Raw genomic sequence first — 26,391 nt, 5'->3', positions numbered from 1 at the left:
TGTGGGATTTACCCCATTATGAAATGGATATCTGATGCTAGTATGTACTATTTCCTGTTAGAGTAAAGTCACATCAAAAAGTACTACTACTAAGGAAGCTTAATTCAAACAAGATGGGTACATTTGGAGTTGTGTACAAAATAGCGATAGCAAGGCCCAGTGTAACATATTTTATTGTTATGTGGATTCAGCTTGACTTCTTGTCATGGCCTGGCAAATAGTGAAGAAGTAGTAAAACAAGACCAAGGTGGGCAGGAGCCAGTCCTAGAGTGACTGGAGGTGAATGTTAGAGCCAGTCTGGGAGTCAGGAGGTAGATGTAGGACAAAGCCAGAATTAGCCACCAGATGGCCAAACAGAAGACACCAAAAACTAGACAGAGGAATAAGAATCTTGAACATGAAACTTGGACCTCTGATCAGGAACTGGAAGGGTAGCCAAAACAGGAGAACTGAGCTGCAATCACAAATCTGGGTGATCCAGTTTAATTTGGTGGGTGGAGATTATCTGGCTTGGAACCAGCTAACTCAAGATGTGAGTGATGTCTTAAAGACACCGTCTGGTGCCTCAGAGTTGCTTTTCTCAACAGAACTTCTTATCTTAAGATCCTTAAGTGATCAGGGCCTCCCCAAGTCCCTGAACACCTGCATTGTAAAGTGCTTTGGTTCATTGTAAGTGGTGTGTATCTATGTGTATGTACTTGATGCCTTAGCTGTCTGATATCTTTGGGGAATGAGGTAGCCCCTATTGTCTAGATAACTGAAGTTTATTACTTTAAGCCCTGATATTTATAAGAAAATCTGCATTTTCAGAAATATTTCTAAAATGTATTTGTTCTGGGCAGCCTATTGACAGAGTGTGGTGAATGTCATTTAACCTTTTCTCAATGACTCAGGTCCTTGTTTTGAACATGGTACTGAACAAAAGTTTGATATATTGGTGCCCTCTAGGGCTATATAATTGTGTGGGGTTTACCTTATTCTTCCACTGAATTTTACCAACCATTTTGCGTGGGTGTTTGTTCTTGACCCTCAATGATGTTCTTGGGCCTCTTGAAGTGTACAAAGCCTTTTGCCCCCAGGCTAAATAGCCCTACATGACTGTCCTTGCTCTGCTTGCTACTATACCTTTATCCTCTCTTGTGATTGCCTCTATTCTCCATGGTCTCTTTTCATTCTTATCAGTGACTACCTGTTGTCCCAACAATCTGATCATCTGTCTTCAGTCTTTGCATTCCTTCTAGTGACCCGAGCAAAACTAAAAGGTATCAAAAATGAAATCAGATACCCAAGTAGTATGTGTAAGGTCAAACAGGCTCTTCTGAAAAGGGAGATAGAGGCTGATACACCTCTTTAATGAAGTGACATGGGTGGGCTTGTGTTAATTCATTCAGCAGATAGTTATCAAGCACCCACTGTCTACTAGCCCAAGTTGAGCAGTCCATGGTCAGGACAGCCTCCAAACAGAGAGAACTGGGCTTCTAGGCGGGGCACCCAGACCAGCTGCAGACCAGGTCTGTGAGTCAGGGTGGAAAGGTAGAAGCACAGTCCCACATCCTGGGCCATCACTTGTGCTGGGACTCAGGAGGCTGCATAGCCCCCTGAAGCTCTCCCCAGTGCCTGGGCTTCTACCGTGGCTAGCAACAAAAGGCTGGCCATGTTGGTGTTGTGGCAGGTGGGAATAAAGCAGTTATGTCTGGGTCACCAGATCCCAGGCTGGCTGGAGCCAGCTAGTGGGGGCTGTCAGTGGGCTGAGGTGCTGAGAACTGCAGAGCCTCAAGTGGGGACCTCACCCTTCAGCCTGCTCCTGGGTAGTCCACAGCCTTGGAAAAGAGATGGACACTGAAAGGAATAATTATGGTTCAGTGTAGTGTAGGATGAATACTATAGAATCGAGAGATAGGAGAGTTTGTTCTGCCAACACTGGAGGTGGGTTAGCAGAGACCCCTTAGCAGAGGTGACATTTAAGGGAAAAGTAAGAGTTTCTTAGGTTAAGAAAGGAGAAAAGTAAATGTCAGACAGAGGGCTTGAAACTATATTGTGAATCATTTTTGAGTTCACAGATGTGTTTCAGAATGTTCAGGTCATCTAAAATATGACTACCAGAAAAATAGATTATTATAATATGTTTCAAGCATATTACAGCTAAAAATTAATTCCCATCTAGCATCTGTAGGTGCTCAGCAGAACAATTAACAAATCCCTGATTTATACTTCTGCTTATTTGTTCATTTTATCCATAAAAAGTGAATTCACTTAAGTCATGTTTTATACCTGATAAGAAGTAGCTTCTGTATGAAAGTGTTGATTTCTTAGTAAGAACTACAAGACCTATAAAATACTGAAATATAAGCACAAACCTTTTTTTAATTGAAAAATAATTGATTGTAACTATTCTGGGTACAGTGTTGATTATCAGTATTTGTGTACAATATGTGATGATCAAATCAATATTATTAGCATATTCATTATACAAATCGTAATTATTCTTTGTGTCTCTTACCCAGTTTCTCCCTAATCCCCCTCATCCTCCCTCTTTCCTAACTCCAACCGTAGGTCTGTTCTCTCCTAAAAGTTCAACTTATTATTGTGGTCAGTCTGTCCATCCTTCCTTCCTTCTAGGCTCCCACTTATGAGTGAGGACGTGGTATTTCTCTTTCTGTGCCCGGCTTATTTCACTTGACATGATTTTCTCTAAGCTCATCTGTGTTGTCGCGAATGGCAGAATTTCATTCTTTTTTGTTGCTGAGTAGTATTCCATTGTGTATATGTCCAACCTTATCCAGTCCTCCATTGATGGACATATAGGCTGGTTCCATATCTTGGCTACTATAAATAGAGCTGCAATGGACATGGGAGTGCAGGTATACCTTTGACATGATGATTTCCATGCCTTTGTGTATATTGCTGCATCGTGTGGTAGTTCTATCTGTAGTTGTTTGAGAAACCTCCGTACTGTTTTCCATAATGGCTGTACTAATTTAGAGTACCCCCAACAGTATAGAAGAGTTCCCCTTTTTACACATCTTCGCCAGCATTTGTTATCCTTAGTCTCTGATAATAGCCAGTCTAACTGGAATGAGATGATATCTCGGTGTGGTTTTGATTTGCCTTTCCCTGATGATTAGTGATGTTGAGCATTTTTTCATGTACCTGTTGGCATTTGTATGTCTTCCTTTGAAAAACAACAGCTCCTTTGCCCATTTTTTAAAATTGGATTCTTTGGTTTTTTTTACTGTGAATTTGTTTGAGTTCCTTGTATATTCTGGATATCAATCCCTTGTCGGATGTATAGTTTGTAAATATTTTTACCCCAAATAACCAAAGCAATCCTGATTAAAAACATAAAGCCAGAGGCATAACACTACCTGACTTCAAATTATACAAAAAGCAATAGTTACCAAAACAGCATGGTAGTGGCATAAAAACAGACACTCAGACCAATGGAACAGAATAGAGAACTCAAGAAATCAACCCACATACTTACAACCAACTGATCTTTGACAAAGGCAACAAGAACATACACTGGGGGAAAGACTGTCTCTTTAATAAATGGTGCTGGGAAAATTGGACATCCATATGCAGAAGAATGAAACTACACCCATACCTCTCACCATTTACCGGAATCAACTCAAAATGAATTAAAGACTTAAGTGTAAGACCTGAAACTATGAAACTACTAAAAGAAAACATAGAGGAAACACTTCAGGAAGTAGGACTGGGCAAAGACTTTATGAATAAGACCCCCAAAGCACAAGTAACAAAAGGAAAAAATAAACAATTGAGGTTATATCAAATTAAAAGCAAAACTTTAAGTGGTCGGTAATGGCCTGAGATTGGGCCAGGTGTGTAGATGAACAATGGGCTTGATTGTTTAACATGCTAGCTGAATAATTCTGAGAGTTGCTGATTGTTCTACCCTGCTGTGGATATAAAGGAAGAAGGATTTGGTTGTATGAACGGCATGGCATATGAAGGTACTTCAAAAAGTTCATGGAAGGATTTATATTAACTTCTAATTTCATTTTTTCGTGAACTTTTTGAAGTACCCTTGTAGCACTCAATGTAGAACATCTGGGTGGGTCTGATAGAAGTTTATCTCTTCTGCTTACTGTAATAAAGCTTCCTTAGGAAGGTAAGCACAGAAGCAAGGCTTTGATAGAGGACCGTGGCACATAGAGCATGGAATGCAAACGGACAGCTAACCAAGGAGCCAAAGAGTCCAGAGGGTAGGAAACAGAAGTAATCAATAACAGAAGGAAATTTGGAAAATTCACAAATATGTGGAAAGAACACACTCCTATATAACCAGTGGGACAAAGAAGAAATCATATAGGAAATTCAAAAATGCTTTGAGGGCTGGCTGGTTAGATCAGTTGGTTAGAACGTGGTGCAATAACACCAAGGTCCAGGGTTCAATCCCTGTACCAGCCAGCTTCCAAAAAAAGAAAAATACTTCGAGATGAACAAAAATGAAAACACAACATAGAAAAACCTGTGAGATGCAGTGCTTAGAGGGAAATTTTTAGCTATAAATATCTACATTAAAAAAGGAGGATATCAAATCAAGAGCTTTCTCTTCCACCTTAAGAAACTAGAAAAAGAAGAGCAAACTAAACCTAAAGCAAGCAGAAAGAAGGAAATAATAAAGATTACCGTAGACATTAATGAAATAGAGAAGGGAAAAACAAAACAAAAAGTCAATGAAACCAAAAGTTGTTTCTTTGAAAAGATCAACAAAATTGACAAACGTTTAGCTAGACTGACCAAGAAAGAGAGAAGACTCAAATGGCTAAAATCGGGAATAAAAGAGGACACCTTATTACCAACCTTACATAAATAAGGATTATAAGTGAATATTATGAACAACTGTATGCCCCAAAATTATACAATCTAGATGAAATGGACAAATTCCTAGAACTACACAAAGTACTGATACTGACTCAAGAAGAAATACAGAATCTGAATAAACCTGTAACAAGGAAAGAGACTTTCAAAAAAAATTTTTCCACAAAGGAAAGCCAAGGAATATGTAGTTTTACTGGTGAATTCTACTAAATGTTTAAAGAAGAGTTAACACCATTCCTTCTCAAACTCTTCCAAAAAATAGAAGAGGAGGGAACACCTCCTAATTTCTTATGTGGGGCCGGTAGTTAGCCTTATACCAAAGCCAGACAAAGACTTCACCAGAACAGAAAACTACAAACCAGTACTCCTTATCAATACAGATACAAAAATCCTCAAGAAAATACCAGCAAACCAAATCCAGCAGTATATATAAAAGAATTATATATATAAAAAGAGTCACGACCAAGTGGAACTTATATCCCAGGAATGCAAGTTTGGTCCAACATACAAAAATCAATCAGTGTCATATACCATATTAATAAAATAAAGGACAAATAATACACGATAACCTCAGTAGACACAGAAAAAGTATTTGGCAAAATCCAGCACAACCTTTCATGATAAAAACACTCAACAAATTTGGAATAGAAGAGGACTTCCACAACCTGATAACCACATCTACCCAAAAAACACAGCTAACATCATACTTCATGGTGAAAAACTGAAAGCTTTCCCCCTAAAATCAGAAAAAAACAAGGTTGTCCACTCTTGCCAGTTCTATTCAGCATTGTACTAGAGGTTCTATGTAGAGAAATTAATCAAGAAAAAGAAAAGGCATCCAGATTGAAGAGGAAGTAAAACTATGTATGCCCATGACAAGATATATAGGAAACCCTGTAAAATTCAAAAAAACTATTAGAGCTAATAAACAAGTTCAGCAAGGTTGTAGGATATAAGATCAACACACAAAAATCAATTGTATTTTTATACAGTAGTCCAAAATGAACAATATAAAAATGAAATTAAGAAAACAATTCAAATTCCAATAGCATCAAAAAGATTAAAATGAGAAGTAGAAAGCTTGTACACTGAAAACTACAAAACATCATTGAAAGAAATTAAAAACATAAATAAATGACATTCTGTGTTCATGGAATGGAAGACTTAATATTGTTAAGATAGCAATGCTCCCCAATTTGATCTACATATTCAATGTGACCCCTGTCAAAATCCCAGGGGGATTTTTTGCAGAAATGAATAAACTGATTCTAAAATTCATGTGGAAATGAAAGGGACTCAGAATAGCCTAAGCGGTCATGGAGAAAAAGAAGAGTAAAACTGGAGTCTTCATACTTCTTGATTTCACAACTTACTATGAAATTATACTAATCAAGATAGTGTGATGGTGACGTAGGGGTAGACATATGGAATTGAATGTAAAGTCCAGAAATAAACCCATGTATACATGACCAATTGTTTTCTGACAGGACGCCAAGACCATTCCATGGAGAAAGAACAGTCATTTCATCAAATAGTTTTGGGACCATGGGATATCCATGTGCAAAAGTATACACAAAAAATTAACTCAAAATGGGACAAAGACTTTAAAACTATAGGGCTGAGCCCGTGGCGCACTCGGTAGCGTGCTGCGCTAGCAGCGCGGCGACGCTCCCACCGCGGATTCGGATCCTATATAAGAATGACCGGTGCACTCCCTGGCTGAGCGCCGGTCACGGAAAAAAAAAAAAAAAAGCTAAAACTATAAAATTCTTATAAAGAAACATAGGTATAGATTTTCATGATCTTATTTTAGGCAATGGTTTCTCAGATATGACACCAAGAGCATAAGCAAGCAAAAATAAATAAATAATTGAGCTTCATCAAAACTAAAAACTTTTGTGTGGCAAAGTACACCATCAAGAAAGTGCAAAGACAACCCACAGAATGGGAGAAAATATTTGCAAGTCATGTATCTGATAATTGTCTAGTGTCCTAAATATAAAGAACTCGCACAACTTAATAATAAATAAAAAGACAACCCAATTTAAAAATGGGCAAAGGATTTGAATAGACATTTCTCCAAAGAAGATATATGAGTGGTCGTTAAGCACATGAAAATATGCTCAACATCATTAATTAGGGAAATAGAAATCGAAATCACGAGAGACTACTTCAAACCCACTAGGATGGCTATAATAATTTGTTTTTTAATGGAAAATAACAGGTGTTGCCAAGAATGTGGAGAAATTGGAACCCTCATAAATTGCTGGTGGGAATGTAAAATGATGCACTTACTATAGAATACAGCTTGGCAGTTCATGTGACCCAGCAAATCCGCTCCTCAGTCTATATCCAAGAAAATTTAAAATATGGGCCGACCGTGTGGCGCACTCGGGAGAGTGTGGCGCTGGGAGTGCAGCCGCGCTCCCGCCACGCAGGTTCGGATCCTACATAGGGATGGCCAGTGCGCTCACTGACTGAGCGTGGTGCGGGCGACACCAAGCCAAGGGTTGCAATCCCCTTACCAGTCACAAAAAGGACAAAAAAAAAAAAAAAGTGTGTATATATATATATATATATATATATATATATATACACACATATATATATATGCCCACGTAAAAACTTGTACATGAATGTTCGTAGCAGCATTATCCATAATAACCGAAAAGTAGAAACAACGCAAAAGTTGATTAACTGACAACTTTAAAAAATGAGGTATATCCACGTATGGAATATTATTCAACCATAAAATGGAATGAAGTACTGATAAATGCTACAACATGGATGTACCTTGAAAACATGCTAAATGAAAGAAACCAGACACAAAAAGCCACATATATGTCAAATTTACATTTATATTGAATGTCCGCAATAGAGAAATCCATAAAGAAAAAAGTAGATTAATTAGTGATTGCCAGGTACTAGAAGGAAGAAGAGAAATTGGGAGTGATTGTTACAGGTATTGGGTTTCTTTTTAGGGTAATGGAAATGTTTTGGAACTGAGTTGTGTACTTTTAAAAGGTGAATTTTATTTTATGTGAATTATATTTCAGTAAAAACTGTCAAAGCTAAAAAAGCAGAAACGAGTTTCTCTATGATGGCCTCTCTGCTTAGCTGCTTATGTTATAAGACAGAGATCTTTTTTGCCTGGATAGGATGGACCCTAGTAGAAGAAAAGAGAAGACAAACTTAAACCACATTCCCTTTTGTGTAAGAAAAAAAATCCATATTTTAATTTACTTCAGGGAATACTTACTGAACTTCTGTTTGGGCCATGATCTCTAACAGATGCTGGGATAAATCCCTGTGCCAGATGACTTCATGATAGTGGGAGGTAAACTCACAAAATAAATTTGATTCAGTGTGATAAAAACTATAATAAAGCTACGTAAACAGTGCTATGCTGAATTCTGCCTCAAATTGGGGCGAAGCATGGTAGGTTGAAAGAGGTGGGAAAATAACAAAGACAGCTTCAAAGAGGAGACGATGTTTGAGCTGAGCCTTGGAGACTGCTTTCACAAAGTGAAGAGGAAGAAGATTGTTCCACAGAGGGAGGAATGCCACCATAGGTGTCAAAGTGTGGGGCAGCTTTGAAAACTAATGTTTGACCCAAAGTGAGGCTAGGAAAAAATATGGGAGAGTGTCTCAAATGCCATGCCAGGAAGTTTAGATGTTGCCTTGTAAGGCAGGGGACATCTCTGGAAGGTTTGATATGTTGAGATCTGTGTTCTTTCAAAGATAATTCTGTGGATGTGGGGTAGTAGGAGAAAGGTGAGAGAAAGCTTAGAAGCTTTTTAATAATGTGGTTATAAAACAGGCTCTTCCCTCATTTTTCTCCTCCATTTCTCAGTCTTCCATTTTCTCATCCCCTTCTGCCCATGTGTCACCCTCTTCTAGAACAGATATGTTAGCTGCCTCTTGGTCTGGCCGACTCAGGCAGGCAGAAGTGTCTGGCCATGTGATTAACCTCCATTCTCTTTTTGACTGAGCTGCCAGGTAGGGGCTGGCATCAGATGCTGCCTCCTTTCAGCTCTGGATATGTTTGCTGGCATCTCTAGAAAACATCAGCACATCTAAGTGAAAAGTTTATGTTAAGCTTCTTGTGAGTTCAGGTGTTTGGTGGGATGGATGATTGTCCATATTCATAATGACCCTTTTAGTTCCCCTGTGATGATGTGCATGTGCCATCCAGGCAGATAAATAGGTGGAGGCTCTCTTGTGTCTTCATTAACTTTTATGGTTAAGGAAAGTCACAAGAACTTGCAGAAGGCATACACTTTTATGTGGGATTTTGCAATGATAGGCTAAGTTTTTGTTTTGGGTTTTTGTTTTGTTTGCCAAGAAAGTCTGTTCCCATCTTAAGCAAGTCCTCTTTACTCCTCCTCACCATCACAGATGATGTATGATGTAGGCCAGGCCCCACAGCAAGGACTCCCCTTCCTCATCTTCTTGCCCACCACTCAGCTGGCCACCTTCTTTCTATCATCCTCCCCGCATCCGCACTGGGGTGTTCCTGTCAATCCCCTTTCCAAGCTACAGATTTTCTGGGGAAAGCCAGCATCTCCCTCACATTGGGGCCACAAAATTCCCCTTCTTAGAGCTGTGGCTTGCTGCAGCCCTACCTGTTTATTGGCCTAAAACCCTAGCATTGTTAGTGATTCTTTGAGGGGCACTGTGTGTTTAGAGTTTCATACTCATTCCAAATGAACTCTAGGATAAACCACCTGTTCCTGAATGACGGGCACTGCTCCTAGATGACAAAAGTCTCTCTCTCTCTTTTGTGTGTGTGGTTTTTTTTTTTTTTTTTTTTTTTTTTACTTATGCTGCTTTCTTTGATGAAGAAGGAGGAGGAAAGAGATAAGAGAAAGTTAAAGGTACAGCTAAGTTTTCAATACAGGTGTGCCTTGTGGGATGTAGAAGTTGCATTTTTTCCCAACTTTATTGAGGTATGATTGACAATCAGAAATTAAGGTGTGCAACATGATGTTTTGATATACATCGTGAAATGATTACCCCTATCAAGCTAATATATCCATTACCTCACATAGTTAACCGTGTGTGTATGTGTGTGTGTGTGTGTGTGTGTGTACGTACGTGTGTACACTTGCAATCTAACCTCTCAGCAAATTTTAAGTACATAATATATTTTTATTAACTGTAGTCACCATTGCTATGTATTAGGTCTCTGGAACTTTATTTATCTTTTAACTGTTAAGTTTATACCGTTTGACCAACATTTCTCCCTTCCCCCCAAGCCCCTTGTAACAACTCTTTTACTCTCTTTTACTATGGTTTTGACTTTTTAAGATTCCATATATAAGTGAGATTATATAGTATTTGTCTTTCTGTGTTTGGCTTATTTCACTTAGCGTAATATCCTTCAGGTTCATCCATTTTGTTGCAAATGGTAGGATTTCCTTTTTTTTTTTTGCAGCTGAATAATATTCCATTGTGTATATATATATATATATATATATCTCACATTTTCTTTATCCATGCATCCATGGACTGACACTTAGGTTGTTTCCATATCTTGGCTATTGTGAATAATGCTGCAGTGAACAAGGGAGTGCAGATAGATCTTTAGGATGGTGATTTCATTTCCTTTGGATATGTACCTAGTAGTGGGATCGCTGGATCACATGGTAGTTTTATTTCTAATTTTTTGAGGAACCGCTATATTATTTTCCATAATGGCTATACTAATGTACATTCCCACCAACAGTGTATAAGAGTTCTCTTTTCTCCATATCCTCACCAAGACTTGTTATCTTTTGACTTTTTGATAATAGCCATCCAAACAGATATGAGGTAATATCTCATTGTGGTTTTGATTTGCATAAAAATTGCATTTCTAGAAGACATTTGCAAATCAGATTTCACTGATACAATAGTTGCTTTTCACATGTTTTTTTAAAACTCTTGATCCACCCTATAAAATAGATAAAAAAAAAGAAGCTATTTTGGTTTGGTCAGAAGGCTGGAAGGCTTAGATCCCCATCCCTTCCCCACGGCACCTACATAAAAGTCCTTAGAGTTCCATAGATTATAGTTTGAAAATCACTGATTATAGCCCAAATAATCATTCTATAAACCTGTATTAACCCCAGAGCTAGGTATTGGGGATGGAGAATGAATGAGATACAATTGCCACCGTTAGAGAGCTGCTGCTCTAGTTAAGGGGGCAGACAAGTAAACAGTCAAATATAAACAGATCACTACACTGCGGGTAATATAACTGGTATGAGACTTGATGGCCGGAGCTCTCAGAGGACCACAGTGACTGTCATTTTAACCACTCACATAAATGGGTATTTACGATATGGTATTTAATGATGTTTGCAGCTATATAAATTCTGTAATAAAAGTGTGGACAAGGTGCTGGGGAAACACAGTGGAGAGAAGTCAGTGAAATAGATGATGGCTACCAAAGAGGCAGGCTTCACAGATGAGAGGAGACTGAGGGGCTATGGAGGTTAGCTCAGATACCTGAAGCTCTCCAAGGAGTTCAGTATGGCTCTGGGGTTTGGGAAAGTATTATGAGATGAGGCAAGAGCCACATTTTGAAGAATCTTTATATACCATGCCTGGAGGCATTTGTGGGGGAGGGATGGGAAGGTGGGGGGTCTGAAAGAGTTTTAAGCAGGGGATCAACCTAACCAGATTTGTGTTTTAGAAAAATCACTGTGACAGAGGTGAGGAAGATGGATTGGAAAAGAGAGTTAAGCTATAGTTCTGACCAGAAATTATGAGGGCTTTAATTAGGACAGTCTTAGCATGTTTGAAGGGTATTTAGGAGGTAGAATAAACTGCATTTGGTGATTAAATGGTTATAGGGGAGGGTGGAGAGGTGGCATAGGGATGAAGCACAGGGCTTGGGTAGTCAGGAGCATGGTGGTGTCCTCACTGAGCACTCTGTTCATAGGAGATCACCAAGTGCCTCATTCAAAACCCTGTTAATTTCTGTTCCAGACCCAATCATAAGAGTTTAACTAGACTATAAGTTCCTAGACTTTTCATTTCTGTCTTCCTAGTACTGCAGCTAATATTACAGTAGGCTCTTATAAATATTTGTCGAATTATATTTATTCATAAATTTCAAGACCTCAGAATTACAAATCCAAAAAGAAATAGAGAGTATATGATGAGCAGGTACTTAGCTAATATATATCTGGTCCTTCACAAAATTCAGAAGTCTAGCTTTACCCTTTATGGTTTACAAAATGTTTCCCCATGTGGCATTGTTTTCCCACAACACACTATTTTACAGGTGAGGAAACTAAGTGACAGTCAAAGGGTAGGGCTCCTTCTACTCTACTATGATTGACTTGATGGAAGCAAAAAGTGACAGCGGAACATTCTGGCATTGAAGGAAGAGATTTTCTTAAAGATATAAAAGAGGACAACTTAAAAAGCATTACAGGCATACTCAAAAGGCATAGATATATTGCAACACAGTTCAGTTTTACTGTCTGTAAATGGCTTCAGGTCTTTAAGTATTAATTGAATTCTATTTTGCATGCTCTGTTTAAGTTGGCAGAAAGGAGCATGAATCTTTTTAGAAAGATTTCTATTAACATACAAAAGGTTTGACTCTTAAACCTCTGCTGTCTTAAAAAAAAAAATCATTCATGCAGAATCACTCATTCCTGGACATGAAAATGGCATGTGTTGGGATTGGGTGGTGGGAGGGGGAAAGTAAAAATGACTGCTTAATAATACCTCCCTGGAATTTAAAAAGTGGTATTAACCAACTCCAGAGAGAATAATACCCACTCATCTTTTGTCTCAGGGACTTTGCCATAACTCTGGCTTCTGAAGTCAACAAGAAGTAAAAGGAACATCCCCCACCTCCTCTGCTCCCAACATCCTAAGGATGGCCTGTTCCTTTCACAGCACATATTTGCAGGTAGTTTAAAGGGAGACAAGACTTGTTGGCCTGGGCTCTCTGACAATCTATGCACGCCCAGAATTTCTGACCACCGTTGACTAGCACTCTAACGACTCTCGAAAGTGAGTTTTTATGATGTGGGATTTCATGGCGTTTGCAACCTGTGTGAGTTAATGACTGAGGCATTAGAAGCTTGATGAGTTAATACAAGTGGATACACACAATAGTCCTGTCCTCTAGCAATATTGTTAACTAGACCTGTGTCTCATAGTGTTGGGAATATACAATTGGGATCTGGAAACTGATATTCCTCTTTTATGTAAGTCAATCTTCAGAAATCTAATACCTCCTTTGAAACGTCCAGTGTGTTTAAATTAATGCAGTTTGGCTGGTTTGAAGATTGCAAATAGGTTGGCATTAAGTCCAGGATTCCTTTAGTAATTACTTTTTCTATTGATGATAACTGTTTCTTTAGAAATGATATTAACATTCTACCAAAACACAGCAGTAATCCAAAAGTTAATGTTCTGTTCATTTATAATTATATTTAATTCATATTTATGAGGTGTTGGGAGGGAGGAGTAAGAAATAAGTGAGTAAAAAAAAAAAAGTTACAGAAGAATCAAGTTAAAAGTAATGTTTTTCCTAGTAGTCTGAAAGATGTACAGTCATTTAAAGTAGGAAAAATTAAGTTTTAAACACACAGTATTAACTACTGCTGAAAAAAATCTGTATTTTTATTTTTTCCTAGTGGCACTGAATGAATTCAGTTGACAGACTTCTATTTCTTCTGTTTTACTAACCAAAATACTAACATAAAACATCCCCATGATTTTGATTTCAGTAAGTCGATTAGATTTGCGGGGATTTTTTTACCAAGAAAAAGTCTGCATCTTTAGGCAGTCATTTTGAACAAGTAGCTTTGTGGTGTTTCTTTTGAATTGTATTAGCCTGATGTATAATTAATGAATTAATTTCTTGGTGGTGGAGGCCTGTGAATAGCGTTCTGTGAATGGACGATTGCATGGTGGGGCCAGTTTTGGCTTCTGTCATTTAACATGTGTTGCTCTATTGTGAAGTCTTACCCAGCCGTAGGACAATGCCCATTTAATCCACCATGATGGGACCTACACACCCTGAGCCCAAGTTGGATGCCAGGGTCAGTTACCCAGCAGCTCGGGCTGGGGCATTGCTCTGCCTCACTGCTGAATTGCTGTAATCATTTTGCCTGCCGTTAATTTTCCCTAAACCAGGGAAAATGCATGTGTGAGCAGGGCAAATGTTCTCAAAAGAGATTCTAAACTGATTGGCCAGGGTGTTGCCTCCATTCCAGAATGGAGGCAGCATTCCAGGGAGTGTAAGTTCCTTCCTTCCTCCTGGAAATGGAAGCGTCTGGGCCCATGAGATCCCTGATGTTCTGAGGTCCAGAGTAGCAGATGGCATTATGATTTTCCAAATCCTGATGAACATTCTAACTGAACTTGTTCATTTCACAGTATGTAGTTCTATTTTTTTCATTTCCTCTCCCTTTCCTCCCTCCCTCTCTGCCTCTCTTTGTTCCTCTCATATTAACTAATTTTGAACCGATGCACTATCTTTAGCCAGCTTTAAATTCCCTTCTCTCTGTCATTTATTGTATGGAACCAAGTGTAGCACAATTTCACATATAATTCCCAGCCTTTGAATTGCAGCTGACACAGCCTCTGAATTTGTTTAAAAATGTGTAAGCAAATACTGCCAGCATTCATATACCATGCAGTCACTGGAAGTTCTGTTTTTCCCCTTATCCGTAGCTTGCAGTGCAGGTGGCAAATGGCAGTAATTATTTAAACTAACAGTCTAGTGAACATTCAGGAGGACATACAGTGTGGCGTGTGGACTTTGGATTTGCACTGAGTTCTCAGAGTCTGACTTGGTGATGTTATGGCTTGTTGATTTTTCAGGACACAGACCTACCAGGTTCTTGCACTTGAACAGTGTGTGGATGTGGTTCAGATGTTTCAGTGTTAACTCCTTCTCTATGAAAAGAGAGATTATTTCTTTCATTTAGGAACCTATTAAGGAATGTTTTTCTCTCCTAGGTTCTGTTCTGTTTTTGTTTATGTTAAGCTATGTTATTTTATGATCTACCTTTAATCTAAGATGGCTTTTAATCAACACTTTCGCACACAGAACCTGGAAATGCCAGTGTATATATTAACATTGTAATTTAGATCCTGGATCAAACATGTGTAGCTGGACTTTTCCTGTGGAAAAAAATTGACCTTACCAGTGTATGAAATTCAAACACGATATAGGGACAAGGTAAAACCACAGGTAGGAATTGCTGAATAATTACCTTTAGACCAGCCTGAGCAGGAGACTTCCCACGAGGGTGAGCTCATTTAATGGTTCCTAAAACTCAATCTTGTGGATGTCAGTGGTCATGCTTGATTATTTGCAGCAGTGTTTGATGAAAAAGCAATAGAAATGCATTGGGAGGCTACAGAGAAAGAGGACAATAACGGGTTTTAATTTCATAAATGAAATCCCTTTGCTATGAGACAAGTACATTTTTTGCTGCTCTGCCTAAGCCGTTAAAAAGGGAGGTGTGTGTGGATGTTAGTGTGTGAGTATGTGTACTGTTCATATAGGCTCTGCTAAATAATGCTGCATACTGTAGCTTAGGACCAACAAGAGACCTAAAATAAAGAAAAGAAAAAAGATGTTCCTTGGCTTTGGAAAGGAAGCAGTTACAAATACAGTTTAAAAGATTAATCTGGGCCGGCCCCGTGGCTCACTCAGGAGAGTGCGGCACTGGTAGCTCCGAGGATCCTATATAGGATCGGTGTGCTCACTGGCTGAGCGTGGTGCAGACCACACCGTGCCGAGGGTTGCAATCCCCTTACCGGTCCAAAAAAAAAGATTAATCCATTTTCTAGTTCCACTCACCTATTTTCAAGGAATTTTGTAAAACACAGAGATCTTTGCCATATGTTTAGAAAATCTGTAAGTAAATGTAAATCTTTTAAGTGACAACAAATCAGTAGACTAAATGAAGAGTTCGTTTTTACATTAATGACCAAGATCGTTCCTCTTCTCTTTTATCCCAATACTGAAGAACTTCCAGAACACATTTAGGAGAAAGAGAAAATAGGAAAAATACCTATAATCTCAGATTTCTATTACCTAAAGACAGATTCCTTTAGATCTGTTCATTTATATTTTGTGTTTTTTATAAGCCATCTGGTAGTGATGTTCGCTTGGCTAACAGCTGGTTCCCCTTGATTAAAGGGTTTCTGAGTAGGGTGGGTGTTTCAGTGGTGAAAATTAAGGCCTTTTGCCCCTGGTTCTAGGCCCATCTGAGACAAGTTAATTGAGCTACTACTGTCAGCCTAGGTCCACTGGACAGAACTTCACACCAAAATACCCACACATGTAATTTGTCACGTCTGGCAACCCAGAGCATGGGGTGACCCAGTGTGGAAATTGGATCATCTTTCATTTTCTCTGCTCAAGGCTTGATGTGGAGTGGGATGAGTAAAAGGTGGGCTGTCTGGTCTCCAGCTGAGGCAGGTCAGAGGCTTTCTTCTCTGAAAATGTCATCTGCAAGCCTTCCTAAATTCAAAGCCTCACTCCTACCCATGCCTGTCCCTCGTAACACCCTGAAGATTAGGTCAGTTCCATTTGCATCATGACATAAAAAATACATTTAAAGTTACAATACTGATTGTTCCCTCACAGAGTGGCCACATTTTTAAATAAACTCAGTGTTTTTAACGAGCCTTGATTGAATTTGTACAAATAGTTAGGGCTTACTCCCACCTTAAACTGGGATGACTCATTCTCTGACCAGGAGCACCATCCCATCTATTTCCCACCTTTCTGCCTCTGATAAGATATGACTGCTGTTTTTTCTTGGCTGCAGTCTGTTACAGCAGAAATGTACAGATATGAACATTGAGGACCTTCAAAACATTAAAACTTAGCTAATTTACCAGATTGGATTATACTTTGGACAGGTAGTTTCTGGTTTGTACATTAGCTTCTGTGGAGATCTTTAAAAGTGAGGGTCCACTTTTTTTGCTTTTAGTTTTTTGGATTTTTATTTTTTTAAACAAATTAGGCTTCCTCCCCAGGCAAGTACGGATTTGTCCTATGGATTCTGCCAGTTGTCCCAGAGACGCTACTTTAAGGCAATGAACAAAGGATTAAAAAATAATTTGGGGTCTCACAGGCAAAATGCTGTTCTGCCTGACATGAAGCAACTGGAATCACAAATGACCTTTGATCCCAACACGGTGGATAGAAGTGGAGCCATCTAAGAGAGCCATGACAATTAGTGTGAACCCTAGTGCCTAGGACCAGAAATTGTTGGGCCAGGCCAAAGGCATATCAGGCTTGAATTAAAAGATTTATTTTTAAAATGTGGAACATGATGCTCAGTATTGTTCAGACTGCAGGTGACTCTCTGATGCTAAGTTAACCACCTATTGGCCTGATGGGTTGACACCAGTAAGTCTAGAAATGGGCTATTAAAAAAAAGTTAGATTTGCCATGTTTTATTTATCTAACCACTGCACAGCTGACTTTAGAATTCACCAGTACAGCCAGCACCTTGAGATTTTTGAGAAGTTGTCCTTCTCCCTCCCTGATAGTTTACTGCCAATATGTATAAAATCTTGGCTTGAAGGAATGTCTATTTTGCATAGTAAGAAGGGAATAGGACACAGACTACAGCATTCAAGGTCCCCCCATATCCCCAGATGCTTTCTGGCAGTGAGGAAGAAAGGAGAGCAAAGAGGGTATCTCACACCATCCAGTCTCACGTATTTCATCCCCACCACTGTAAACCCACAGTTCACTTTGTGAACCCACAGGTACCAGCCAAACTGAGTCAAACCCTCAGTGTTCCATGGTACCTTCCAAGTGCCCAGCCTCAGCACTCTGTCTTGGCCACTTACCCCATCTTGCAGGGCTTTTTATTAGGAGTGCACATCTTACCCTCTGAACAATACACAGATTATTTAAGGATATGGATTAAGTATTAGCTGTCCCATAATGCCAAGCTCATTGTCTTCAACATGGTAACTGCTCAAGAAAATTGTTGAATGAGTGAACAAATAAATAAATAATGAATGATTGTATTGTTTTTATACAATATATTATGTTTATCTGCTGTCAGTGTCTGAATTCACCACCACATCGTCAGATTCCTTTGTCATCTTTAATTATGAATTAAAAGCAAAAATGAAGTCCTCAGGAATATCTTTTTAAACAAAGGTCCCTTAAGTTTTTTCCAGTTAAGTATTTAGGCCAGGCTTCTACCTTATACAAAGCAGAGTTCTGCTAAGAATCTGGCCCTCATCTGAGTTTTTAAAAATAGCCCATTGCCTTTTTCTTTATAAACTTTCTACTTTGACATATTTTTTGTTGTTGTTTTTTGACATCATTTTAGATTCACATGCAGTTGTAAGAAATAACATGGAGAGATCCTGTGTACCCTTCACCCAGTTGCCCCTAATGGTAACATCTCATAAATAGTACAGATATCACTACCAGAAAATTGACATTGATGCAATGTACAAACCACTGACCCTATTCAGATTTTATCAGTTTTACATGTACCTGTGTATGCGTGTGTGTGTGCAGTGGGGGTGGGTTGTGTGTGTGTAAACATTACTGACATATATTCTTTTAAAGCCAAGAAACATCTTGATTTCAAAAAAGTATGTCTCTTTAAAATAATCTCCTTTTTAAGTAAGTCATTTAAAAAGTATTTTTCTAGGGCCGGCCCGTGGCTCACTCGGTAGAGTGCGGTGCTGATAACACCAAAGACACGGGTTCGGATCCTATATAGGGATGGCCGGTTAGCTCACTGGCTGAGCGTGAGCGTGGTGCTGACAACACCAAGCCAAGGGTTGAGATCCCCTTACCGGTCATCTTTTAAAAAATAAAAATAAAAATAAAAAGCATTTTTCTGATTTATGTTTTCTGTAATTGAAGTATCCAGCTTACTTGCCTTCTCTCAAAGTCACAAAGTGTGCTTATTGGCAAACTTACTCTGCAAGTGAACAAGCAGCAGCTGTGGTTGGGATTGGACCTCCTCCCTTCCTCCACCTCTTTGAGTGTGCAGGTGTACACACACACTCAGATTTTCTGCTGCTTGCCTTTTTTTATGCCTGAGTACCTTGCTGACAAGTGCTAATAACAAAATACCCAGAGAGAGTCCAGTTGAAGTTAGCATACATTAAACATTCTGAACTTGTCCTTTTGCTCATAGATTGTGCGTAATTAATAATTAAACAGTTTTGGTTGTAATGGGTTGACCTTCCTGAACTGTTCATTATTCACAAAGCAAAGGCATCACTCAAACTTTTTTCCCATTGTCCTTCACTGTTCTCTAGTGTGCCACATGCTTGTGTTGCAGTTGTTTAGCAAAAGGGGCTGACCAGGTAGTTACTGAAACCTCTGAGACTTGGAGACTGTCCTCCTTGATGACCAGAATTGCTTACTGAAATGGTTTATGGCAGCTGTTTTTATATAACAGTTGCCTGCTTGATAACAAGATCCAGCTTGTACCCTTTAGCAGGACTCTAAAGTTGATTTGGGACCAGAATTTCAGGTTAAGGCTTTTGGTTAAGGTTGTGTCCACTGTTTCATTCCATACCTCCGTGCTTATAAGTTCAACAGAAAAGCATCCAAAAAAAGCCCTTAAGGTGAAATATGGCACCCAGGGTCTTAAAGAGAGTGACTTTTATTAACAATTTAAAGTCAACTTCAGCTAGTACTCCGAGTTGTTAGTAGTGCTTCTTCAATCCACGTTTATATTTTTGAAATGTGTTTCTCCATCTTGCCTGAACCCTTATTTCACAGAGGGCATTTTTGATAAGTAACAGCAACTACTTTAGTAGGTCCTCTGAACCCCTTGGGATGGCTCTCAGTCCCCCAAAGGGAAATGATGCTTTCCCTGACTGTGAGCTGTGGTGAAAGTGAAGCACAAATTTACTGTGCACTTTCCTCCCTCCTTCTCGCAGATTTGAATTAGGTTCTTGGAGGTCTTTCACATCCTGATCTAAACTAACTTCTAATTTTATTTGCTTTAAAAAGAGAAAAGTGTACTTTAAAATCCTTCAGTGCGGTGAACATTCTCAGGTGTATTCATTTGCTTTCCTTTGGCATAACAGCCTGCGTACTTTTGTGGAGTTGGAGGCTCCCAGAGGACCCCTTTGCCTGGTGTTTATGTGTGGCATTCTGACCATCCTCCTACTAGTCAGAAAATTCTCCTTTGAGGGTATGCAAAAGACATGGATTTTAAAATGAAAAGAAATATCTGGCATTATGCATGTGAGATTAGGATCTTCCCCTGCATCTTCGATGAGTGATTCTTTCCAGGCACCAGTGAAATGAGAACCACTGTCTGTGGTTCTGCAAAGTCGACTTGGGTTGGCATTTTCAGAAGTGAAATAAATTATTCATGGGTACCACCCAGTGTTCTTTAGTTTTATAATATGAGGGATTTAACAGGCTACAATATCAGGTCTTAAATAAAATTAAGTACCCGTGCAAGATGTCACATTTCCTCATTTTGTTTCTCATACATGTTAAAATGACATCTTCAGCAAGTTGCCTAGTCTATAATTCATTAATTTACTCTTAGTATCATACTTTGAAATGAGGCCCACATTAGCATCACATTTAACACCACATCTTTGCAAAAAGGCAGTCCAGAATTTTAACCATCTTGGTAAATATTCAGCCACATTAGGCTTTTATTTTCCTAAGTATTGTATTTTAAAGTGACTGCTACTCAGATATTTCCAGTACTACACCCTCCAAAAAAAAATCTGTAAAGGAATGACTTAGAGAGGCTTCCTAACTGATCAGAGTCCATAATTTTTGCACCTCAGACTGAATTATCTTTTTATCAATGGTTTTTGAGACAGTAAAATGTCATTTCTTGAACTGAGCCTTGTAGAATCTTGCAGGCTTGGTGATATATATGGCTTTCTTAAAACAGGCTGGGGCTGAAATTGATATAATGTTTTATTTTTGATCTTCAAACCAATGGGACTTCTGTGACCATTTTATAGTACCTTTATCGAGGACATGTCATGTTATTGCGTGCCTTGTTTCTTTGGAGTGGACTGTTTTGTCGGCCCCCCGTTTTTCATGTCCTCTCTGTGTAATGCCTGCATGTAATCCTTTGAACTTGGCAGGATTTTATTTCACTCCCATTTCCTTTGTTTTCCTTTCCTCTTGGAAGCCTTTCTCTACTGATGAGAATTTTAAGTTTAGAATTACTAACCTTCCCCTCTTCTGGATGAATAAATTTAAAGAAGACAGATATGCAAAAGCCAGAAACATTTTGCCATATTTCTTTTAATCTCTTTGGGATTTTTTTTTTTTTTTTTTCTGGCTGCTCTGACCCCCTTATTTCCTTTTGATTTAATTGTATTTTCCAGCAGTTTCCAATTGTTTGAATTGGAAACAAAGCCTTAATAAGAGTTCTAGTTAATTTTCTGTCTTGTAATTACTGTTCTCATTTTTCTGATAATTGGCCACAGCAATTATATGTATATTTACTAATCACATAGGAGGCTGTGCAATTGTATCTATCTGCCACCATTGATAATGACACACATATTGCAGAGGTGCTTTTATCATCTTCTTTTTTCCACTACATCAAAGCTATTTCCTCTCGTTCTCAATAATGAATACATGCATGCATTTGACACAGTTGTGTGCTAGAGAAATTGTTTGGCTCCCACCAAATGCTGCATGCTCTGAGTTTCTTGCCTGCAGCGCTGGAAGGTTGTATGTAATGATATATTGCTCATCCAAATGGCCAAAGCACTCCAAAGCACAGTGAGATTAAAATAAGTCATTCCTTTGTTAATTTAAATAGGTGCATGTATCATACTTTGCAGGGCACTTTGTGTAGGGATGTCAGAGAGGAAAAAAGCCGCCGAAAGGTATTTTTAATAGCAAATGAGAATAGATGAGAATGGAGTCATTTGCAGCTGCCTACTTTATGTGGCTCTCTTGTTCCAACTGTAGGTCTAATGAGATGACTGTTAAAGTACTCTGCAGTGTAATTTCATTACATCCTGAGCTGTTACACTATAAACACAGTGGCGCTCTCTGTCATTCTTGGAAAAACTCCTAAATTCTTAAAGCCTTCCTTTGCAAACGGTAATGGGGTTTGCTCCCTGAGCTATGTAGTGGTGGTTGTTGCTGTGTAGTTTTCTGCTCTTTTGAGTGACTCCCACCTTCACCCCAGTTTTGTTTGGTCATCGAGGTGGGAGTTTTTCATTGTGTCCTTAATCCCTGGCATTCTCATACGATGAGTTTACCTAGGCTGGCAAATAGGCTGAAATTTCTCTTCAAGAAATAACTTCCCCTGTAAAAAAAAAAAACCTTTCTGTTAAAGTTTAAAAAAAAAAAAAAAATCTGACCCAAATGCTTCTATTAGGGGCAAGCAGTTAAGAGCAGTTGACTATACAAATAAATGTAAATAAAAAGGAAAGTGTAAATAAATAGCAAATCCAGTAAAAGAAACAAAGGTCAACACAAGAATAATTTCACAGCTCTTTGTTAATTACAAGACCATTTGTGTGTTACTTAAATAATCATTAATTTCTCATTTACACTTTCCCTACCTTCTTTTCTACCCTGTGGCTATCATTGTCCTTTTTTCACCTCCCCTCCCTCCTTGCTCTCATGTTTCTCACCATTGTAATGTGTGTGGCTTTAAATTTGACGTTTTTACCTAAAAGTAGGGAAGAGTGAATAGACAGTCTTTTTAATTGGATGAGGCCTTATTTTCATTATATTCACCTTTATACGGTTCCCTTGCCAGTGTGGGGTAGAATATGAAGAAAGAAAAGGAATTGTGACTTTTGGTGACTTGTTTTTCCTCCCTCCCAGGATTCGCCTGTCCTTCCGGTTGGAGAGTTCTCCGAGCCATTTGTACATTTCATCACTCAGTGGTGAGCCTGTTTGCAAACATGCCATGCCCTCAATGTAAATGATACATGCCATTAACTTGGCGGCTCCGTGAGACCTTATGGCTCTCCCTGCTTCCTTTTGGAGACGGGAGGGACTTCGGGGCTTTCGGCAGATGGGACAGCAAAGCTGAAGAAATTGTTTAAATTATGTAAACGTTATTTACACAGAGGGTCATAAACGTACTTCAGAGGCTTTTTTCTGTTTTAATAAACTGCTGAGATTCAGGCTATTTCTTTGAGCACAGATCTTTTGCCATCTTTTTTTTTTTTTAATACATAATTTTATAGTCCCTATTGAACAAACATATGAAGCTTATTTTTATTAATGTAACCTCAAGTTACCTATAAAATCGTCTGTCACTTAGTGGAAGCAGCATAGTTTATTAATTCATTGGATTTTCAGTAAATAACTTTTATCTTTGGTTATATTTTAAACATAATACTGAGGTCCTATTTCAATGAATTTTGATGTTTGAAAGATTATGAAAACAGTTCCATTAGGCCAATTTTAACCCTTAAAGAACTGTGTGGAATGACAGGATTTACATCAAAGAGGCCCTCAGAGTCTCTAGGCAACCCCCGTCATTTTCCACCTGAGAAAACAGGCAGTTTTCTGCCCAAGGGTTCTTTTCCAGCCTTCTGCCTTTTTCCCCCTGGCAGAAGGCATCTTTCTTTTATTACCCCTTTTGCCATCATCCCTCTCTTCCCCATCCTGCAAGACTTATGTGGAGACCCAGTTGCCCCACTGCCCTCTCGCTCACTGCAGCATAGAGAATAACCCAGGAGAGAGAAGGAAATTGGGAGCATAGGAATGACCATCCCCAAGCAGGAGACAGAACCAACCAGACATTCTGGAACTCCTCCGTAACTACCTTTGCTCCTCTTTTCCTTCTTTACCAAAGTCCTTATTTCTTCACCCCTTCAGAGTCATGTCCACTGGTGGAAAATGAACAGGCAGACCCTGCCAAAAGAAACCCTCCATTCCCATGGTGCAGTGAAGCAGCACAATCAGGAGTCCTTGCTAAACCGAAAAGGTTGTCCCCTGTCCCCTGCCACTCCCAACATGATCCATCTGATGATTACACTCAAGTGAAGCCAAGAAATATTCCTTAATATTAATTAATTAATATAAATGTTAAGCTTTGTCACCTTTTTGACTAAGTGTAATATGTTACCTCTTAATAAAAATGCCTCATACAGTTTTTATCCTTAGAAAAAATATGTGGGGAAGAAATTTCTTCCCCCATTTTAAAATTTTTATTAATTCTGTTTCTATTTAAAATACTTGTATAATAATTCTTAGCTTTTAAAAACTATTTTTAGTCTGAAAACATTGTATTTCCAAAGCATGTGATATTGGAAAAAAGCATACACATTGATTGAACACTGGAATTCTGAGCTCTTTTGAAAGTCATTAATGATGTTAGAGCCATTATCCAGAAGTACATATTAATCTCACTAAATTTCCTTTACATGGATTTTCTAAAAAACATCCAGAAGCACATCATGAGAATGCCCCATTTTGAAATGCAGAAATTGAAAAACAGACGGTGTGATTCCTACGCGTCCTGGAGCGCCTGGTTTGAGCATTGCCTGCTCAGATGTTGGATTTGTGACAGACTACAGCACTTAGCTTGCTGTGTGGTCCAAGACCAGCCTGGGGATGGGGATGGTCTGGGCAGCTGGGAAGAAAAGTTGATAAGGCTTTACCTTCCTCCTGTCCAAACAATTAATCAGCTGTTATATAAAAGTTTTATGCAAACAGAGGGAGGGATAACCTGTGTTGAAATTTCCACAGATGTCAAGCAGAAACAGAAATGATAGTGGGTAATAGCCTTGTTTTCCCAAGAGATACAGCTACTTTGGAATGTCAGATTAGGACTGTTACCAACTCCACTGGCAAGACAGCTTGAATTGCTTGCTAATGGATGCAGTATTTGAGAGGTGCATATGGTTATTTATAGAGAAGGCAAATGTCCTCGATGTCATTAATGGTTCATAACTACGGTTCTTGTTTACCAAATGATCATTAAATGTTTCTATTTTTAAAAAGCACTGTCAGCAAATGCAGAGATTATATGAAGGGTTTTCTTCTTGCTTGTTAGAGGATGCCCCTTATATAAAGAAAAAAGCAATGTGTGATTTTCCAAGTGATAGAAGCAGCAATCTCTTTTCATGATTTCATACCATAGACACCCTGAGTTTATTAGAACAAATACAGTCATCAAGTAGACAGTTACCCACGGTCACCTCGATCCCATGTGTGGGTGCCTCCTCATGTAGCTAAGTACATGGTACAGCTACTAATTATACTTATTGCATGGAAGACTAGAAATGTTTTGCATGAAGAATGATTCTTTAAGCAGCTTAAACAAACTTAGCTGTCTCACAGCTATTTAAGGAATTATCAGCTTGTACTGTAGCCAAAATAAAAGCAAGTTGAGATAATGTGTAATAACCCATTTGTAATTTTGTGGCATTACCTAGACCTCTTTAATATACTACTTGTCATTCGGAGTAATAGTGAAGGAATGAGATGTTTCTGATTTGACTTGACAGTCATATTTCTTTTCTTAACTGTCTTTTCTCAATTACCAGGAAAGAAGTACATTATTCCCTAAATTTAAGCTTGAAATAAATTGTTAACTGAGTCAGGAAGAGAAGATTGCTGCTTTTTTTCACGTTAGTTTCAAAAGTAGAATTAGAATAAGTTTAAGTTTATCCTTTATCTATATTTCAAAAGTAACAGCAAAAAAAACCCAAAAAACAAAAAACTTTGTGTTTCTGATTCGTAAGTTCCCCCCAAATCGAATTAATTAAAGGCCAAAATAAAAGGGAATATATGCTAATACTTTGGCCAAGAATTGAACATGATGAATTTTGAAAACATTCAAATTCCAGGAGAAATAGTCAGTGTTGGAAATTATAACACAAATTTACAAGTGACATAGATGATATGAGGTTTTTTTCCCCTACCATAGCATGCGAAAACAGCCAAAAGAAAGGCCAGCACCTGAGGAATTGATGGTAAGTAAATTTTTAAAGTTATATTAGAATTCTCCAGTTATATTTATATTTAATATTCTGTTAAAAAGACCAAAATGGAATTTTAAAAATCCACAGGCTCTGGAAGGCCTACATTATTTACTTCATTTGAGTAGGTGTCTTTGAAGCTCATACCCTCAGGTAATAGTTTTCCCTTTTTAAAACCCACCACCATTTTGAAACTTAATGCAGAACTCTTTTGCCTCACTCAAGGGTCACACACTTAATGCAGGTACTCTTTATCCTTATTTGCTATTACAGCCTTGCAGAATTCAGAGGACTGGTAACAGAGAAGATAGCATTTGTTTTTAGTGCAGTCCTACAGGAAATTCTGAATGTGGCGTGGAGTCCTTTTGGATTCATGTAGAATGAAATTAGACTGGCTGCAAAAGATCAAGTTAATATGAATCTTTGGTCTTTCCGCAGAAACAACTACAAGGCTGCTGTGTTCTCATCTCCAAGGCAGCGTTCTTTGATTGCAAATGACAGTTTTTAGTCAAGCAGGGAGAGGAACAGAGACGCTCCCTAACAATTCCCAAATGGTCATTTATTTAGTGCAGATTGTTGATTTGACAATGCACAAGCTGTTAGAATAACGTTAGGATTGAGCAGTAGTAA

The 26,391-nt window shown here is 38.5% G+C and overlaps 1 protein-coding gene across 5 annotated transcripts in view; it reads left to right on the top strand.

The window, feature by feature from the left end:
• The window catches only part of MAP2K5 (mitogen-activated protein kinase kinase 5), a 239,060-nt gene that overhangs the window by 176,931 nt on the left and 35,738 nt on the right, over positions 1–26,391 (top strand). For all 5 annotated transcript variants that reach the window (XM_063088827.1, XM_063088824.1, XM_063088823.1 and 2 more), the window contains 2 exons: positions 22,649–22,710; positions 25,710–25,755. In XM_063088827.1, the coding sequence (XP_062944897.1) occupies positions 22,649–22,710; positions 25,710–25,755 (108 nt within the window). The remainder of the gene's footprint in view (positions 1–22,648; positions 22,711–25,709; positions 25,756–26,391) is intronic.

Source organism: Cynocephalus volans, chromosome 3 (genome assembly GCF_027409185.1).
Source record: "Cynocephalus volans isolate mCynVol1 chromosome 3, mCynVol1.pri, whole genome shotgun sequence".
Lineage (NCBI taxonomy): Eukaryota > Metazoa > Chordata > Mammalia > Dermoptera > Cynocephalidae > Cynocephalus > Cynocephalus volans.
The sequence above is the reverse complement of the archived record's forward strand: the minus strand, read 5'-3'. Positions and strand labels throughout refer to the sequence as shown.